Source organism: Aspergillus vadensis (assembly GCF_003184925.1).
Source record: "Aspergillus vadensis CBS 113365 unplaced genomic scaffold BO88scaffold_7, whole genome shotgun sequence".
Lineage (NCBI taxonomy): Eukaryota > Fungi > Ascomycota > Eurotiomycetes > Eurotiales > Aspergillaceae > Aspergillus > Aspergillus vadensis.
In genome coordinates this window covers 1,072,354-1,090,746 of record NW_020292045.1, presented here as the reverse complement: position 1 = coordinate 1,090,746, position 18,393 = coordinate 1,072,354, and the positions used below count along the sequence as shown (strand labels likewise).

Below are 18,393 nucleotides of genomic sequence, written 5' to 3'. Positions count from 1 at the left end.
ATTCCCCATCGTTCCTGACCTCCAGCCACTCCAATCGAGCAGCACCATACAAACAATTCCACAAAGAAATCAGCATCGATGACGTGAGATGTGCCCAACTGGACCTGACGAGGCTGAGGCATGGCGGAGCAGTGGATTCGGATCGTGCAGCCATTGGGGGCCACGGTAAGCCGCCACAGCTTCAGCCCCAGTAGTAGTCGACTAGTAGTGTCGGACCCTGTCAGATCCAAATTGTGTGAGATATAAATAACCCCGAACAGATGACCTATCATCCTACCCCTTTAAGCCATCAAAAGAACCGTTCTCTCTTCATCGACGGTACACACTACAACATATCACTTCAACTCTGTCCCTTCACGAGAAATGTCCGACCACGATGTCCCCGCGTTCGATGTCTACTTCATCTTCCAGAAACAGGAGCTGAAGCTCGTCTTCAACTCGGCAACCCATGCAAATGCATACCAGGCCTCAAACCGCGAGGGTCGCATCTTCGCCGCGGAGCCCACCGCCGTCTACCTCCCTCACTCCCCCGCCATGACCTATCTCCGCGACAGCAGCAATGGTCTGGTAATTGGCTTCGCGACATCTGAAGACGCAGAGACATGGTGCCGCACCTCTATTCTCGGCCATATCTACTCATCAGAACCGTCTCCGGAGGTCCGCATCAGACGCACCTGGACGGACGAGGAGCTAGATGAGGTGCTTCGCATCCAGTCTAACGCAAACGTCTTCCGAAAAAGCGTGCCTTTCACCCTGCGCCCTGCCATGCCACCAAGCATCACTCCTCCCGCAAGCAATTCCTCTTCCTCTACCACCACCTCGAGAGCCCCGAGCGGCCAATTCGCACCGCCTCCGTGGGCACAGGTCTCGCTGAACCTGGATTCTGAATCTCCGCCCGCTACCACGTTGACCCCGCCGAATCAATATCAACTGCCAAGCACATACTCGCCAGTGTCGGACCAGCCACCCAGGGGGAGTATCATAGCGTACCCCGGTCCACAGGCACCACGCGCACAATCCTACGCCGCACCTTCAGAGACAGGGAACGGGCCAGCGCAAAGGAAACCTATTCCACAGGTCGACGAGCTTGGAGTCGCTCCTCTCCGACCTACACATATTTCACCGAGAACGTCCAGTACGAGTCTTCATCGTGTATCAGTTCAATAGACGATTGGGAAAGGAAAACAACTGGGACGATTTACATAGCGATGGCGTTAATGCTGAAGGTATTGCACTTTTGCATAATTCTTTTATTGTTGCGTTGTTATAATAATACAGTCGTTAAGAGATACTTAGAAGTTGATAAGCGGTCTATCTGCCGTTCATCGTAGGTGCTGCAATAGAAGGGGTTTTCTCTTTGCTGTAGCACCTCATTAATCATGTTTGCGTTATTAAACATAGTGCATCGGACATTATAACCGTCAGGATCAGCATGATCGGTCCCGGTGTAATTATTGGGTTCAATAGAGACCGTTCCCTTAGTACTGACGATCCGGCCAAGCATCATACAATCCCTCGGAAACAGTCACGTTGGAAAACGCAACACCACCCACTCCATCATGGAAGAAGCTGATGTCCGTGGAGTTGGCATACCAGGAACTATCCTCACGTTAGCATTACTACACTTCAATAATCAACCAGGAAGATACTCACCGAACCCAAGTACTCAACGCAAACCGACCATTGGCATAAACCTCCAACACCGAGTTATCCACCACGAGAGTCAAATCCAGCGTCTCAATCGCCTGCTCTCCATTATTCAGCACGTCAAACAGACGCAACTTGCCAGCCTCCGCACTGCTATCAATGCCATCAGTCGTGCGCGCCGCAGCACTAGTGTTACTGCGATCGACGATAATCGACTCGTTCGAGAACTGGTAGTACACGGTAGTACTTTCATGCTCCGACGAGAGGATCTGGAATCCACTCTTAAGCCCCGATCCCCTAGCCGAAGCAGGGAAGGAAAGCTGCGCGGACAAAACGAAGAACTTCTCGGACGGGGAGCGCTTGAACGGCAGAACACCACTGCTGTTCAGAGTGCGGTCGGACTCGGTGAACGAAGTTCCCGACAGCAACGCGGCCTTGGTCTCTCTCGCGATGGAGATACCCAGCGTCTGCAGCTCGACGGTGCCCGCACTGCTATCGCTGCTCACGACCTGCCACGACGCACCAGACTCCCGGGCCAGAGCATTGTCCACCACATTGGGGATATACAGCACGCGCAACTCACGCGGAAGCAGCAGCGTACCGGTCCAATTCTGCTGGTTCGTGGGGAACCCTTCGGCCTGTTCGAACAGGTCACCGGACAGCCAGACGTAGGAGATGAAGCGGTCTGGAGCGCCGCTCTTCGTGGAAGGCACAGAAGTCGAGGGGAGAACCTTTCCGGCAGCAGCGTAAGAGGAGAAGCCCCAGTCGAGGAAGCCCGCCATGTTGGGGGTGAAAGAGACAGAGTCATTGCGGGAGACTGTGCCGGACACCCAGAGCATGTCGTGGATGCTGGTGAGCTGGGGCACGACGGGCAGGTCAGAGCCCTCGGTGCCGAGGGTCGAGAAGATCTGGCCGTGGGGGTTGTATCCGTACTCGTCGAGACTGAAGACGTTGCCGGTCTCGAAGTTGAAGGCCCAGCGGCCGGCCCAGGTGCCGTTACCCCAGGTGGAGTTGGTGGGTTCGTGCCACCATTGGCCGAGGTACTCCCAGTACTGGAAGTCTGAGTCGTACTGACGGTAGAGGAATTGGGCGGGGCCCTTTTCGTGCAGACCACCGGAGATGACGGTGTACCAGGTGTTGTTCTTGCTGTGGAGGAGGGAGTCGAGGGTGGGGTTTTGGAAGACGTAGGGGTCCCGGAATGCGGTGACATTGTAGGCGAAGGGAGGGCCAGGGATGACGGGGCCCTGGTCGAGCTTGGTGAAGTTGCTGCCGCCGTCGGAGGAGACGGCGAGGGATTGGGTCTCACTGCCGCGGGTGTAGGGAATGGACCAGTGGATGGGGAGGTAGGAGACGGAGGTGTAGAGGAGGGTGGGGAGGCCGTTGATGCCGTTGGGGATGACAGAGCCGTCGAAGACACCGACGGGGTCGTTGATGCTCCCGGGGACAATGACTTGGTCACCTTGGTTGAGGTCCTGGTAAGTGGCTAGATCATCGGTGGTGGCACTCGAGATGCCATTGCCATCGTGGAGGAAGCCGACGTGGAAGAGGCCCGTGGCGGGATCGGTGTAATGCAGGCAGGGGTCACCGATCTGGCCATTGGGGGGCAGGACGTGGGCGCGGGGACGCCATGTTTCGAAGAGGGAGCCATTGGGCAGGGTGGAGAGGTTTGGAGGAGCGACATTGTAGTCGATGACAACGGAGGCCCGCGTCTGCATGGAAGGAGAGGCAGCTGCAGCACTGCCGAGCAGTACGGAAGCCGTTTGAAGCTTCATGTCGAGATATCGCAAAGGAGGGGACACTCACTTCCCCTCCCTTGGCAGAGGGGAAAAAATGACACTTTATATGGCATATTTTGTTGATGCAGGGGTGCCGGGGAATTTCCGACAACTAGAACTAGAATGGTTGGAATGCTGGATGAATAGTCCGTATCCTCGGGGAAATTGAGGATTGCGGAGGAAGTCCGCTTAGGGTTCGCGCGGGGAGATTCAGCGTGGATTCCCCGAGATTTCCCCCGGGTTCCCGCAACGAGGTTATGATGCTGCCGATCTTCAAATGGGGACCCGCTGAGGTTTTGTTGACCTGAATGAAGTTACTTGCAGGGTAGGTAAGTTAGCTCGTGGAGTGCTTTGGTTTAACCGTTTAACCGTAAAGAGAAAGTGAAAGCCGGAGGTTTGTCGGTATGACGAGGTGGAGATCTAGTGGGAACGGCAGTGAAGAAGAAATGAAAAGTGGGCAGAATATAGGAAGAAAAGATTTAACGACTCGTATAGGACACGAGGTGCTGCTTCAAGTGTAATACTCAGCGTGATTTGGGCGAACGGTGTGCAGAAAAATCATCGTGCGATGTGTGCCTTGGCCTGACTTGTTCGCACTGGTCCGTCACACCCGCAGCAATGATGATGGTCCAGAGATCCCTTGTCATCGGAGGTAGACAGGTCCTGGGCACCAAGGTTCTCCTTGTTTAAAGCTCATTATCAATCAGTTGGGCCTGACGAGGGCCGGGACGGTGTTTCCCGACACGGCATGAGGTGGAGACTGCGCGATTTGTGATATCGGGTCTGGAAGGTCACGGAATCAGGATCAATATGCTCTGTCGGACGCGACTATCGACCATTACATGAGTTAAACAATGCATATCGGTATCTCTGGTCAGGTTCCTGCTGCAATTGATGAAATCGGATATATCAAGAAAGAAAGAATCGACAAACCTAGTAGGAAAGACAGAAGTAGTCGGTGATATTGGGAGCAGACACGAGAACGCATCCTGGGTCATGAACCCTTGTGCATAGTGAACAATTAAGGGCGTTCCAGGTGAAGTACTTAAGTTACGGTTGGTGGACCTATGACAAATGATATAGAGTAATGAAATATTGGGCGAGGACCGAATGTTGGGGCAAGGACTGAATACATATGTGTCGTTGCGAATTCTGCAACATTCTTCTGCTTTATCTTTTACTACACTGACATATGCTGTCTCCTTACTTACCACAAGGAACTAGAGCCGATGTTTCGCTTGTACCTGGAGAGTAGTATTAGGATTGGGCGGAGAAAAGAGTTACTCCGAATTACACGACACAATCGTAGACATGATACTCAGACATGATATCCGGAGAATCTGTGCTCAATAATAAGAGCAGAAATCTTGTTTAGTTTTTCTTTTATCCCGAAATGACGTCGTACAGTAAATCTTTGATTTATATACCACTCAAACTACCATGTCTAACGGAATGTCTCTTTGAAAGTTAGGTAACACTCCGTAGCCAGCCATTTGTGGCGTCCCTCATAATAATTCAAGTGTATAAAGAAGCATGTTCACAGCGTGGTGCTAGCATCTGACGGCAAGCAGAACCATGCACAGATCAGTCTTGAACGGGTCGAAGAAGTCGCCGTACACTACCAATTTTGTCAATAACAACGATTGATGTTAGATGTGTTATCCTGGTAATTGCTCAATAGTGGTTTTAGCTATGCTAAGAAAATGCAGTTTTCCAATCGAAGAGGCTGATATCCAGTGGGGTCCAGAAAAACCTTTTGAGACGCATTCTAGGACGAACTTGGCAATGCGAGATGAATTGGCCAAGCACAAGATAGCTGAAGGAAGACTTTCAAGAGGGGCCAGTCGGATCCGCAGATTTCGACCAAGCTAACAGCTGCAGCAGGCCTTCTTTAGGTCAGAGCATCAGCCCTACAATAGACTCTTCGCTAAATATAACTTTAGCTTACGTCCAGGTACCCTAGCCTTACGGCATACTTCAGGGAGCATACAGTTGGAGATAATAATGTATATAAACATTTATTGTTACGAGTGAGAACTTGGTTCTCCAAATGCTGCCTAGGACAGGTTGTCGGTCAAAGGTTTTGTGCGAGCCTTCTACAATGATGCATCTACTATCAATGTTGACGTGTCCCAAGAGCTTCTTGTGGATGAAAGACAAAGGATGCGTCATGACACTTTGAGGCATGGCAATCTCAAACGTGTCCAAGCGTTCCCTCCTGCACTTCCTAACCATGATTGGTTATCATGGTGAGCCCCAGTGTGCTGCTACAAGGATTGGCTCGGTCGATGTCTCTGACTTGTCCCAATTTAATTGGCCGGATGGGTGCAGGGTTATGTAGGTCCAACAGGCGATCTGTATTGACAAGGCTAGCAGGCGGAAGATTTTGTGACAGGTACAGTCTACTCTTCTCACATGCTTTTATTTGTACGGCTAGATGGCTATCCCTTGATCGGCTGGCGGCTTGATAGACGCGTTTGGCGTATCTAGCTTATTCGACGGCAGATGGTCACTTCCTATGCAAAGTGCTGCATGGTCCACGAGAGCAAATCTAATGGGGAGTATTGGCTTTGGAGTGTGGTGATCGCTCTGGTGGTCTCCTGTCACAACTTTCACGTTGGGCCGGTGTCATGAAAGAACTGGAATCCCTCTAGTGATTCTATGCGCACACTAGCATCGCACTAGGTGCTAGTAATGGAGGGGATCCTGGTCAAAGTCGAAGATCTAGCGACCAGGCTCCAAGATATTGAACTCGTGTATCATCGAAATTGTACGGCAACTGAAAGAATAAATATACTCCGTGGGATTGAGAGAGCTCAAGTTGGGCTAGAGGGCCATTTCATCAAATTTTCTCCAATTGAGCCTCGCCCCAGTCTCTTAGTGGATAGAAGCTATACTGATCTCGGCGTTATTCGCAAGCATGGGTGCCTCGCGCTAAAATCAAGACGATGTAACTGTACTGCATGGTGGCGGTCAGAAAAAGATGCCCAATTCCATGACGGCTCTTAGTGGAGCAGGCAAAAGGCCTAGGAGATGACCGATCCAAGTAATGACTGGGATCTGGGGTGCTGCTCCCCAATCAGACGCCCAATCCCAGTATAGAGACAGGAGCGGTCTTCTACCACGTTGGAAGAGGTTAGACAGTATACGGTTTTAATAGCGGCGAATCGGCAGATTGGAACTTCAGATGGAGTTAATATTGGAAGCTGACGGTGATAGCGACTCGAATCTTCACATCGCTAATGAACATGGCGGCAGAGTCACCAACCTCCCATTTCACCGCCGAGATGCTTGTGACGTTGGAGATGTTCAAGGATTCGCCGTGGGAGGAACCGGTCCCCGTTAGTCCCTTCTGGGATAGTATAGACTACTTGATCGCTCGTAATTTCCTCGGCAGCTTTATACACGCCGAACTGGCACAGCTGCCCATCGACAAGGACAGCACCGCTGACTAGTAATCTAAGCTCATACTTCTCCTACGACTCCTGCAGAAGAAATTGGATGAAGAAGAAGCCGCTACTTCTTTCTAATCTAGTCTCTATACCAGCAATTATCAGCAGTGGTACTGATTATGGCAAGGGATCTACGCCCTTCAGGATGAGTTGAATCTCCCCGAGGCGGAACAGACTGTTCGGATGCTGGTGGACAAGACACCATACAAATTGAATCCAGTACCAGCGCATATGCTAGCAGAGCACCTGGTAAATGTTGGCGAGTACGAAGAGGCAGAACGGATTGAGAGACCGATCCGCGCATGGATGGCTGCCTGGTTGTATTTGGGGCTGTCCTCCCCACAGGCGCTCAACGCCCGTCGGCTTATCGCACAAGCCTTGTGGGGACAGGGACCGTCGAGGCGCTCTGAAGCCGAGGATCTAATAGCCGAGATTTATTGGATTGTTGAGGAGATGGGGGAAGGGCACTTTGCGGTTTACCAGGCGGAAGAGAGAAGGCTGAACCAGGTGATGATGGCCACTCTCCGATGACTCTGTTCATGTCTTTAGGTATTATCCATAGTTATAGGGATCGCCAAGACCAAGTCTCAATGACTCGCGCCGTGCTTTCTCCCACAATTGTTACTCGGATGTGTAAATCGGTGCTATCAAGCCGTGACAGCTTCCTGGTGCATGGGCTTGTCCGCGCCGCACATACAAAGTGCGCGTAGGTAGATACTGAAGAGTGCGGGAAGAATTTAACGGTGCAAGAACAGGTGGACTGTCATACATGCAACTGAATTTTTGCGCATTCTTCTAAGTAATCTATTGTTGGGCGATATATGTCGTGACGGAAGTATTATACAGGAGAAAAGGGCAATTAAGGAGCGCGAGATTAGAGTCCGTCGAGCCGGCAGAGGTATTATAAGGAACGTGGTCTGGCGAGGGCAGGTGTATATGTCGATCGAGGAGTCGCAGGGAAAGGGTATATTCGGGAAGGAAGTGGCTGGAAAGCAATTATTCGGCGCCGATGCACTTTTCGCAGCAGCTGCAGCAGTGGCAGCAAAAGCAGCAACTGAGCGAAACCAAGCAGTCAGCACATGGACATACTCAAAAAGGGGCAATTCTCGTATGGGTTTGCGGGGCTGATCACTCACGCATCTTCCGGTCCGTCACCACCACGCAGGCGCAATTCCATTCCTTCGCCAAGGGACTGAAGTGGTATTTGTTAGTTCTCAAGTCTGCGGCGGCGTTGCAGCATAGAATAAAATCCAAGCACGTACAGGCTGATCGGTGACGATCTCATCCATGGTGGGGGCGGCCGGGCTCTGAGGTTGGTTCATGGTGAGAGTAACGGGATCCCAAGTCAGCTCCTGAACCTCCTCCTGGCCGGAAGGGCGGAACCAGCTCATCACAGCATCAAACATTATGTCTATAAATATTCGAGCGGTATTTCAACCTGCAATTGAGTGATATGGAGCAAAATTGACCGTGAATTGTTGCCAAGGAGCGAGCGATAAACCCAAAAGAAAAACGAGTGTCGGGGTGGATGGGTGTAGGCAAAAATTACAAGGAACGGCGGGTTGAGGGAGAAAAGAAGAGAATGAAGAGGATGGAAGAGGAGAGAGGATGACAGAAAGGGCTAAGACGACACCATCGACGCCATTTAAGATTGATCCCGCGGACTATGCGGAGCTATGTACAAAAGGCTCGCATTTTTTTTCCCAGCTTCCGCAGGGGGGGCTTTTCGCTGAACGAGGGGACAGACAGCCAGGCTAGGCAGAGAGGAGAGTTCCGATAAAGGTCTCCATCCAGGAAGCTTAGCCCGATCGGTTTGACCTTAGTGGCCGAACCATTTGTGAATGGCTTCGTCGCCTGCGACGAGTCCTTGCTGTCAGGGCTCCGCCCGGACATACGTAACTTAGCGGAGTCGAAAATTCACGGCTCTGACGGGTTGCCGTTGTCCGAGAGGGGAGGCCTACGTAGACCATCTCATCCCCGAGGACCAAAGTGGTTAATCGCGTGGACAGGGAGGCGCATGCTTGGTGGAGAGGGGAATGTACAATGGTAGAAGCACTAGGGAAGGCTAGGAGTTGGGACCATTCAGGTCCATCAATTTGGTTAGTTAGATAGGGAGGAGATAAGTTCGTCCAGAACGATGAAGAGGAGATCCTCCGCCTTAGATGGTGCTGATTGGCAGAGATGGCCATGTCAGAAAAGCTGGGGAGGTCAATCCGGCCAGCGACCCGACAGGAATCATGATGGGAAGAGATTTGCAACTGGAACTGGAAGACTAGTTACTTAGTGGTGGGTGGATACAGAAAGGAGAGCTGAGAAAGAAGAGAGAAGAAAGACTCAGGCAAGCAGGCAGCAGTCCGACCGGGAAATTTGCTCGATTAGGATGAGGTCTGGAATACACCTTCCCCCATGAGGACTAGCGCACGACACTAGCTTGCCTTAGTGTAGCGTTTCCACCAATTAGATTCTACTAGACTCGTCAACCACTTTTTTTTCATTTGTTTATCCGCCACAAGAGACTATTCCTCTTTGGGCTGTGCCTCATAGGCATCTGCATTTAGTGAGAGACTGTCCATCGACGACAGTATCATTCCATTTCCACCTACTACTATCATTTATATGTGATCAAAAAGGAGGACCAAACTAGGAGGGGCTCGTACCCCTGGTTTTACACCCTTGATCCTCAGGGTTCATTCAAAGGGTGTTGTACTATCTGAACGATAATAATAAAGGATGCCATTCGCCATCGTACCTTTCCGTTCATCCCAATATTACCTAGTGGTGGTCGTACTTCCTTCACATTTCTGCACGAAAAATGTCAGTGCAGCGTCAAGGAGTGGGCTCACCATCTGCAACCCGTGGAGCCTCCTGATGCTTTGAGCCATCTGGTGTTCAAAAATAGTGTGATCGACACAATCAACTTGCGACGCCCGTCACGACCGCAGGTATACCATCGTACAATAATACCACTGAATAGCACCTGGATAGTACAAAGTACATGGTGCTTTATGTTGTGTTACGCGTTGGGACTCGCAATCCTGACGATCCTTTCAGTATTTCTACGAGTGTTATCAGGCAAAGTGGACCTAACAGATAGTTCCCCCAGTCTAAAATATAAACCGCCCTCAATGAGCTGCTGCTGCGCAGAAACTTGGGCTAAAAGATCATCAAAGATCCTGCGTCGCTACTGCAGATGTTCAGTGTGGCCCGACATTCAATAGCAGAGAAAGTTTCACGGCAAGCAAAGGGTAGCATCTCTGCCATGTGGTCCACTGTCACCTTGTCTCGGGCGTACCAGAGTTGCCAGAATCTAGCTCAAGTTCTAGAATGGTAGTTAAGCCCGACGGCCACCCTTCTATATTGCTTCTGCCCCATTACAACGGCCGTTCAGCCACTCCGATGTTTGCCTCCCGCCCGACAAGCTTTTTTGGTCGGATGCTAAGCTTTATTCTGGTGCCTAATTTTATCCGTGGACCATGCTATAGTCCGAACCATGCCACGCAACTCTAAGCAGTAGAATAATGACAGCTCAGAAACAATCATTGTTGTTCGGTACGGAGCATTTTTTCTGTTTCATCTGTCAGCTTACTCTGGATCTGGTCTTCACACCATGGATACTCCAGACACGAGAGAATTGCTGACATCTACACAAGATTCACCAGAACCATATTTCGGAATAGTGTTTGCAACACCACACCACTCCAAGCTGAAACATATGTTGACGGGAGTCGAGCGGAATTGCATACCGGTGAACATGCACGAACCATCATGCGAGCCCATGCAAGCATCTACAGAGAATGACATCTATCCTCTCTCTACCTCCAATATCTACGTCTAACAGCGATGGTGCTGGACACAAGGACTATTCTTCAAGTCAGTTAGGTATACGGTTGCTAAAGACCCAGATGATGGGTGATTGAGCGGCGCACCCACGCTAGAGCAATCATACAGTGTCAGTAGTGTGTGGCTGTGGTGGCGGGGATTTGACCACGACATAGACTGTTTGATTCAACACCCGTCTGCATAGTGCATACTGCTGCCCCCTAATGGTAGGTCTTTCCAGTATGACATGTGCCGTCCGACCAAAATTTGGTTTACTGCAGCGAGATTTTGGACTGTAGATCAGCCACAACCGTCTCCCGTCGAGGATCGACCTAGTGTTAATCTGCAGAGACAACTCGCGACTTTCTTCGACGCTCTCAGTCTAGAAGCTTCAGAATCTACGGCTTTCCAGCTGGCAATTGTTCACTGGCTTGCTTGCAGTGTGTGCTAGAAGCTAGGTGAACAAAAGAACTGGCACCGCTGATGGTATTGCCTTTGACACCAATATGAAGGTCTCTGAAAAAAGATTTTGCGCTCGAGTGAGACATTGCCACCCCAACTTCACGTCGATCTTCTTCTCGCTGTGACTGAAGACTGCGCCTTAGTATCAATCGAGTCAGTTAACCTTTCGGCTTTGAAGGAAGATGCGGGAAAGATAAGCGTTGGAGAGGCTGACCGTTTGTGGCGGTTTTACCAAACAAGGAAATGTCCCCTCCTGCCGGGTGTTTATTGGCCAATCAGGGGTACTTTGGGCGATCAGTTACCCGGATAGGGCTTGTTGACCCCTGGGACTAAGCCATATATGGCTAAGAGATGTCTCAAAGTCCTTCAAAATGACCTCACCGCTTTCCATTTCAGATTGTATTGCGGCTGCCAAGATCCCCCGGGGATTGCCTCAATGGGGAGTCATCGTCGCCCAGATGGAGTATCACGCAGATCTTGATCAGATCTTCTCCCTGGCATGCAGCGAGAAATCTCCATCGCCTCCTACAAAGACCGGATGTGTCTTACAGCTCCCCCAACCGGCCAGCAGTCATCATGAAGGCCCTCAAGGATGAGTACGATTTGGGGTACCGCAATCTCGAGGACCCAAAGGAACCATCAACCCGCCCGTTATCGACCTCCAGACCATTGCTTCTGCAGAATCAGACCTCGAAATTCTTTTTGTCAGGCTGGACTTGGGAGATTGTGAGCTGTGTCATTGCCGTGGCGGCTCTGGTCGCCATCATCATCGTCCTCTACAACTATGATAACCGGCCTATGCCGGACTGGCCATATGGAATCACTCTCAATGCCGTGGTTTCCGTGCTGGTGACCCTAATGAAAGCGGCCATGATATTCCCAATTACCGAGGGACTGTCGCAGTTGAAATGGTCCTGGTTCAACCAGCGAAACCAACTGAGCGACCTGTCACTACTAGACGCGGCCAGTCGCGGAGCTTTCAGCGCCACCTTTGTTCTGTTCCGCTTTCTACCTCGGTACGAGTCTCTCACCATTATAAATATGCACGACATATAGTCTTACAGATGAATAGTCACTTGGTATCTATCGGATGTTTCATAATGGTGGTTGCTGCGGCTATTGCGCCGTTCGTCCAGCAAGTCATCAACATCACTTCGCAGCCCGTCCACTCGCCCGATCATTCCGCCATCCAAGTCTGCAATACAAGCAGCTATGTCGACTATGGCGAAGGCGCTGGGCCGGGCATGAACAAGGTTCCTCTATCCACAACCGGGGCCATCTACACCGGTATCTTCCAGAGTGAAGGCCCAGACAGCAACACAGTAACCATGACATGTCCCACAGGGAACTGTACCTTCACCCCTTATCAATCGCTAGGGTTTTGCAGTCGCTGCGCCAACATCACCGACAGCCTCACCCTTCACAAAACATCGGTTGTTAGTACCATGGCCAATTACAATTACACCCTACCCAATGGATTCAGCTTTGAGACCTCCTGGAGCATGATGTATTTGATGAACGCCACCAACGGCCTGAACCTTGTCAAACTCGATACCGAAAACCTACCGGTGATACTGAACTTCACCGCCATCAGCGCTGCCGGCTACGGTGTGCCACCACAAATCAGCGCCACCGAATGCGCCCTCTATTTCTGCGTCAAGACATACGAAGCGTCGGTCCAAAAAGGCCGCTACAACGAAACCCTGGTATCTACAGCCTCATCCTCGAACTCCTCCGCCACATCGGCGACCAGCGACATCTCTCTCACACCGGAAACATGCTATGTGAACGGCAGCCAACAACCCGACCGCACAGACTGCACCTACAACGTTAGCTGGCTCAGCCGACTCGCCATGTACAACTCTCTGACTCCCTTGCTAAAAGGCAAGGGCTCACTCTTCGTCAGCAACCGGCCCGACTGGTCATCCGACACTATGCGCGCCGTCTACGGCATGGAGGGCAATTACACTGACATCAACTCGATGTTCCAATCACTCGCGGGCGCATTGACGACCCATGCGCGCAACGCCGCGTGCAAGGCGTCCGTCAACGGCACGACCTGGACTGTCGAGTCATTCGTGCACGTCAAATGGTCGTGGATGATTCTCCCGATTGCACTGATGGTCTTGACCCTCGTCTTCCTCATAACGACGATAGTCCGGACGCGGAACCAGTTTATCTGGAAGTCGTCGCCACTGGCGTTGTTGTTCTCGGATGTGGCTGTGGAGGCACCGCACGCGTTCGAGCGCAGTCCAGACTTGACCCATATGGAGGCGGCATCGCGCAAGATGAAGGTGTGGTTGGAGACGACGACAGCAGGGGCGAAGTTGAAGGCGGTGGTGGGATGATACTATCACCAGTCTTACGATGAGAATCTTATACGCTGTATACTAATAATGTGTATAATATGTAATATAGTCTATGAGCAAAACAGCAATTATGGTTATGAAAATTATACCTGGAGACAAGTTCATGAGACCAAATGTTATGTGAAATAGTAACGAAGTAACATCCATATTCTTTACTCTCCATTGATCCGGTATGCTTGGCAAATTGGAAATTCTCCCCCCTTTTCGTGGTCCACATCCCGATGCCCCAATATTGATCCTGAACAATCTAGCTACACTACGACTTTCATAGTAAAGGAGAGAAAATCCAATGGTGAGGAATTTATATTATACACTAACTATACTCATATGGTCCATCCCCGATATACCCACTAAACATTTACACATCAAAAGTGTGTGCCATGGTTATTAACCCATTTAGCACTCCTCGGTAGTGCACTCCTGAACCTTGAGGTAGGCAGCCTTGTACTCCGAGCTGTGAGCACCGTACCAGTAGACCTCCTTGGCAGGGACATCGCCATAACCGTCAACAGCGAACCAAGCCCTACCGCCCTGAGTCAGGTAACCCTGCTCGTTGACGCCGAAGCCAGTGGTGTTGGCGTTGTTGGGAACAGCGCCGGAGTGAGGCTGGGTGAAGGAGATGGGCGAGACGCTGTTCTCGATGATGTACAGGTTTTGCCAGGCGGTGGGGACGGCGCCCTTAGCGAGGTAGGTCAGACCACCACCGTTGGCACCACCGGAGACTGGTTATTTCATTTGTTAGTGAGATATGAAGTGGTTAAGGGAAGAGGGTTGGCTTACGGATCAGCTTGGAGGTGCTCTTGGAGGTGTCGTTGCCGATATAGACGTACTCTGTATTCTCATTAGTATATTGGTAGATGGAAATCCAGATGGGAAGGAGAGCATACCGCCGTCAGTGAGGACGGGGGTGTTGTCATCGGCGATGAGGGAGAAGCGCGCGGGGAGAGAAGCGGCAGAGACGGCGCTGACAAGGCCGGCAAGAGCAACGATGGAGAACTTCATTTTGGATAGAAAGTGGAATTGAATATGATGAATCCACAGAAAATGATTGTTTTGATGGTTTGTGAGTGTGATTGATAGCAAGATGGGCGGTGTTCAGCAGCATTTATATACCCTTCAGGGAGGGGAGGTCAGGTCCACCCCAGGGACAAGTGAAGTCATTTGCGGGCTCAAAGATGAGACTGGGTGGACTCCCGATGGAGATTGCTGTCGTTCTGGGTTATCGATCGTCGGCACTATGTGAGACATGTCTTGGAGTCCCGCGTGCCGTGCCGGATTCCCCGGGTTTATTCTTATGCAGCTGCGGAGGGGTAAGCGGAAAACATGATATGGCAGGCTAATCACAAGAGCACAGCAACTTCAAGCAATTGATCGAAAGAGCTGTTGCATCTCAACTCATAGAGTACCGAGGAATCCTTCGTCAAGAGGTCAACGGTTCTACCGACTTCTATTTCCGGTCTCGGCCGTTGATCGTCCCGATGTTTCAGATGATCTCCCCCCCATGTTTGCCTCTTCCAGTCATTAACCTTAAACAGATCCTCGAGATGGACGATAATCAATAGCCAACGGAGATATACGTTGTACGGAATAGGTAAGGCTGAACACCGCCACAGTGCTCGAATTGTTCCTGAAATATGGAATCATCATGAGCCACACAGTATTCTGGTTGACGGCAAGGGAGGGTTCCACTATGCCAAGGTCATCTTGCCATACTGAAACAGTGACGCTATTGACGTTTGGTCACTTTTCCCAAATCGATCAGCTTCCCCTATTGTCAACATCACCATACAGAGTAATATCTCCGTGGTGGGGTGGGGTGTCGATCGATGACAGCGATCTGTCTTGCTTGCTGAGACAAGCGGCTGAAAGAGACGAGGCTGTGTTTACATCATATCGGAGTTGATTATACTCAGCTTATGCAGAATAAACCGTTTACATGCATACTTGTTAATACTTCCTCTATTTCCATTGGGGATCGGGGCGAAGGGAGGGGACTGAACACAGTCTATGCGGTAATTCCAATTGTCTCCGTTGTTTATAGTCGAGTCCAGCGAGGGCTGTACTCGAAAGACTATAGTAGTTGTCTTACCATAAGTCAACTATACCAGGCACTGGCTTCACTCTGCAGCAAGCTAAGAATGCCGGTCGGGTTGCTTCCGAGACAAGCTCCAAATTGTCTCCAACACACGGTGCGATGATCCCCCTGATGTCCATGATGCGATTATGATAAAAACCAGGCTGAACTGACCTGGCTTGGCGAGCTGAGCGAGTTCAGCTTCTAAATAGAAAGTGAGACATCTACGGAGTTCAGAGATGCGATGGCTAGTAGTCAATATCCGAGAATTCATCCGGGCATGGCTGGATGGACCGACAATCAATGCATGCATACGCACTTCCTAAGCTGAAATTAGCCGGACTGAGATGCGAACAGCATGAATAAAGACTAGATTCTTTAGGCGACCGTGAAAGGTGGTCCCTATTGATACAGACCCCGGGCAGGCGAGATGGAGAACGACCAGAGAAGCACTTCCCGTAGGGAACTCTAGTCGAGAATTGGTTGCGTATGAAGTACTGACAGAGAAAGATGTTGTTGGTGTCCATACTCCTGATTCTACCGGTGTGTGGCCTCGGTGACTGCATTGGTGCTAAAATGTGTGCAGACACTTATCTGAGCAGACTGAGATAGTGCACAATGGCTGACCAAACACCAAGAACAAACAAAATCACCGATGAATGTAACATACACGCTATTATTCCCACGACACCACAGCACGGAAACGATCGCTTCAATGTTTTTCAACCCACCACGATTCAGCAAACCGAGCTGAACCCTCGGCCGGTGCTGCGGGGAAGATAAGCGAAGAAAGATGGTTGGACTCGCACTCCGTGAGCTGCAGCTCCAATGGCACCGTGGCATCAATGCAAGCAGCCGCCAGGGTTTGGCTGCAGGTGTCAACCACTAGTACTCCGATTGCTCGAGCGGGGAAGACCAGGGCCATCAGACAATCTGCTGCAAGGGATGGCCTGCTTAAGAGTCCGTTGCTTTTGCAACTTAATTGCTGTCACCAACCTTCACCTGGACGTGACATTTATCTTCATAAACGCTGGTTGAAAGGGGTATATAATGACACAAAATTCTGTGAACATCATGAATCAAGGGACCAAAAGCATCTTGGTGGCTGCCACGCTGGCTGCCATGCTTCCCTTGCAAGCATACAGCTCCATTGAGCGCTCCAGCCTCCTGCCAACACCACCCATGGGATTCAACAATTGGGCCCGCTTTATGTGCGACCTCAACGAGACTTTGTTCACCGAGACTGCCGATGCAATGGCTGCTAACGGTCTGCGGGATGCAGGGTACAATCGCATCAATCTGGATGACTGCTGGATGGCCTATCAGCGATCCGACAATGGATCCCTACAGTGGAACACAACAAAGTTTCCTCACGGCCTACCTTGGCTAGCCAAATATGTCAAAGCCAAAGGCTTCCATTTCGGCATCTACGAAGACTCCGGCAACATGACCTGTGGCGGATACCCTGGATCCTACAATCATGAGGAGCAGGATGCCAGCACCTTTGCCTCCTGGGGAATCGACTATCTCAAGCTTGACGGCTGCAATGTCTACGCAGCTCAAGGCAGGACACTCGAGGAGGAATACAAGCAACGCTACGGGCACTGGCATCAAGTTCTCAGCAACATGCAGCACCCACTGATCTTCTCCGAGTCAGCCCCGGCATACTTTGCGGGTACAGACAACAACACAGACTGGTACACCGTGATGGACTGGGTGCCGATATACGGGGAGCTAGCACGCCATTCAACTGATATCCTGGTGTACAGTGGAGCAGGTAGCGCATGGGACAGCATCATGAACAACTACAACTACAACACCCTTCTTGCACGCTACCAGCAACCGGGGTACTTCAACGACCCCGACTTTCTAATTCCGGATCATCCGGGCCTAACGGCGGATGAAAAGCGGTCGCATTTTGCACTTTGGGCTTCTTTCTCGGCTCCTCTCATTATAAGCGCCTATATACCCGCGCTCTCGAAGGATGAGATTGCCTTTCTGACGAACGAAGCATTGATTGGGGTGAATCAAGATCCCCTGGCACAGCAGGCCACGTTGGCGAGTCGCGATGACACCCTGGATATATTGACACGTAGTCTGGCGAACGGCGATAGACTGCTGACTGTGCTTAATAAGAGTAACGCAACTGTAACGAAGGAAGTTCCAGTGCAATGGCTGGGTCTGGTCGACACTGGCTGTACATATACTGCCGAAGACCTCTGGAATGGCAATACCCAGAAGGTCGGCGACCATATAAAGGTTGTATTAGCCAGCCACGCAACAGCAGTCTTCCGGCTTAGTCTGCCAGAGGAATGTTCTTCGGTAGTCCCAACAGGACTCATTTTCAACACAGCATCAGGCAACTGTCTGACCGCCGCCTCAAATTCTTCAATCACATTTCAGTCCTGCAATGGAGATGGCTCCCAGATCTGGCGGGTGACATCGTCAGGAGTCATTAGTCCAGTATCACAGACGACACAATTTTTGACTGCCGATGGAAGCTCAGTGAAGCTTCAAGCATGTGACAGCACTGATGACGACGGCCAGCATTGGACGTATGCAGTCACGGGGAGTTTGAAGAATGCAAAGACAGATGGTTGCTTGACGGAGGGTCCGGTGCAAATGAAGTCGTGTCTGGATGAGAGGGATGGCCAAGTATTTGGCCTCCCGAGTGGCATCCAGTTGTCGTAGGGGAGCAAGGGGAGAGTATGGATGTGATCTCACTTCTTGGAAGCTTCTTTATGTTGATGTCTAGACAACTAAACATAAATGATATACGTCTCAAATGCTATTAG

General features: G+C 50.9%; 7 protein-coding genes across 7 annotated transcripts; 4 read left to right on the top strand and 3 right to left on the bottom strand.

Annotated features, from left to right (window-relative positions):
* Positions 1-363: 363 nt before the first annotated feature.
* BO88DRAFT_442895 (uncharacterized protein) lies at positions 364-1,167 on the top strand (the record flags this gene model as incomplete). The annotated part of the gene is made up of 1 exon (XM_025709990.1): positions 364-1,167. One exon carries the CDS (start codon positions 364-366, stop codon positions 1,165-1,167), a length of 804 nt encoding a protein of 267 aa, XP_025564659.1.
* A 128-nt stretch (positions 1,168-1,295) lies between these two features.
* BO88DRAFT_362939 (glycoside hydrolase family 32 protein) lies at positions 1,296-3,419 on the bottom strand (the record flags this gene model as incomplete). Its single annotated transcript, XM_025703934.1, has 2 exons — positions 1,296-1,599; positions 1,654-3,419. The coding sequence occupies 2 exons, from the start codon at positions 3,417-3,419 to the stop codon at positions 1,479-1,481; spliced, it is 1,887 nt and encodes a 628-aa protein (XP_025564658.1). The 3' UTR covers positions 1,296-1,478.
* A 3,251-nt stretch (positions 3,420-6,670) lies between these two features.
* On the top strand, positions 6,671-7,405 carry BO88DRAFT_452379 (uncharacterized protein; the record flags this gene model as incomplete). Its single annotated transcript, XM_025710690.1, has 2 exons — positions 6,671-6,782; positions 7,002-7,405. The coding sequence occupies 2 exons, from the start codon at positions 6,671-6,673 to the stop codon at positions 7,403-7,405; spliced, it is 516 nt and encodes a 171-aa protein (XP_025564657.1).
* Positions 7,406-8,006: 601 nt separating this feature from the next.
* BO88DRAFT_452378 (uncharacterized protein) lies at positions 8,007-8,280 on the bottom strand (the record flags this gene model as incomplete). Its single annotated transcript, XM_025710689.1, has 2 exons — positions 8,007-8,066; positions 8,137-8,280. 2 exons carry the CDS (start codon positions 8,278-8,280, stop codon positions 8,007-8,009), a joined length of 204 nt encoding a protein of 67 aa, XP_025564656.1.
* A 3,246-nt stretch (positions 8,281-11,526) lies between these two features.
* On the top strand, positions 11,527-13,554 carry BO88DRAFT_480231 (DUF3176 domain-containing protein; the record flags this gene model as incomplete). Its single annotated transcript, XM_025712130.1, has 3 exons — positions 11,527-11,695; positions 11,724-12,171; positions 12,228-13,554. The coding sequence occupies 3 exons, from the start codon at positions 11,527-11,529 to the stop codon at positions 13,501-13,503; spliced, it is 1,893 nt and encodes a 630-aa protein (XP_025564655.1). The 3' UTR covers positions 13,504-13,554.
* A 366-nt stretch (positions 13,555-13,920) lies between these two features.
* BO88DRAFT_480229 (uncharacterized protein) lies at positions 13,921-14,603 on the bottom strand (the record flags this gene model as incomplete). Its single annotated transcript, XM_025712129.1, has 3 exons — positions 14,412-14,603; positions 14,305-14,355; positions 13,921-14,246 (listed from the first exon to the last, which is right to left on the bottom strand). The coding sequence occupies exons 1-3, from the start codon at positions 14,524-14,526 to the stop codon at positions 13,921-13,923; spliced, it is 492 nt and encodes a 163-aa protein (XP_025564654.1). The 5' UTR covers positions 14,527-14,603.
* A 2,069-nt stretch (positions 14,604-16,672) lies between these two features.
* Positions 16,673-18,289, top strand: aglA (putative alpha-galactosidase; the record flags this gene model as incomplete). The annotated part of the gene is made up of 1 exon (XM_025704759.1): positions 16,673-18,289. The coding sequence occupies one exon, from the start codon at positions 16,673-16,675 to the stop codon at positions 18,287-18,289; it is 1,617 nt and encodes a 538-aa protein (XP_025564653.1).
* Positions 18,290-18,393: the final 104 nt, after the last annotated feature.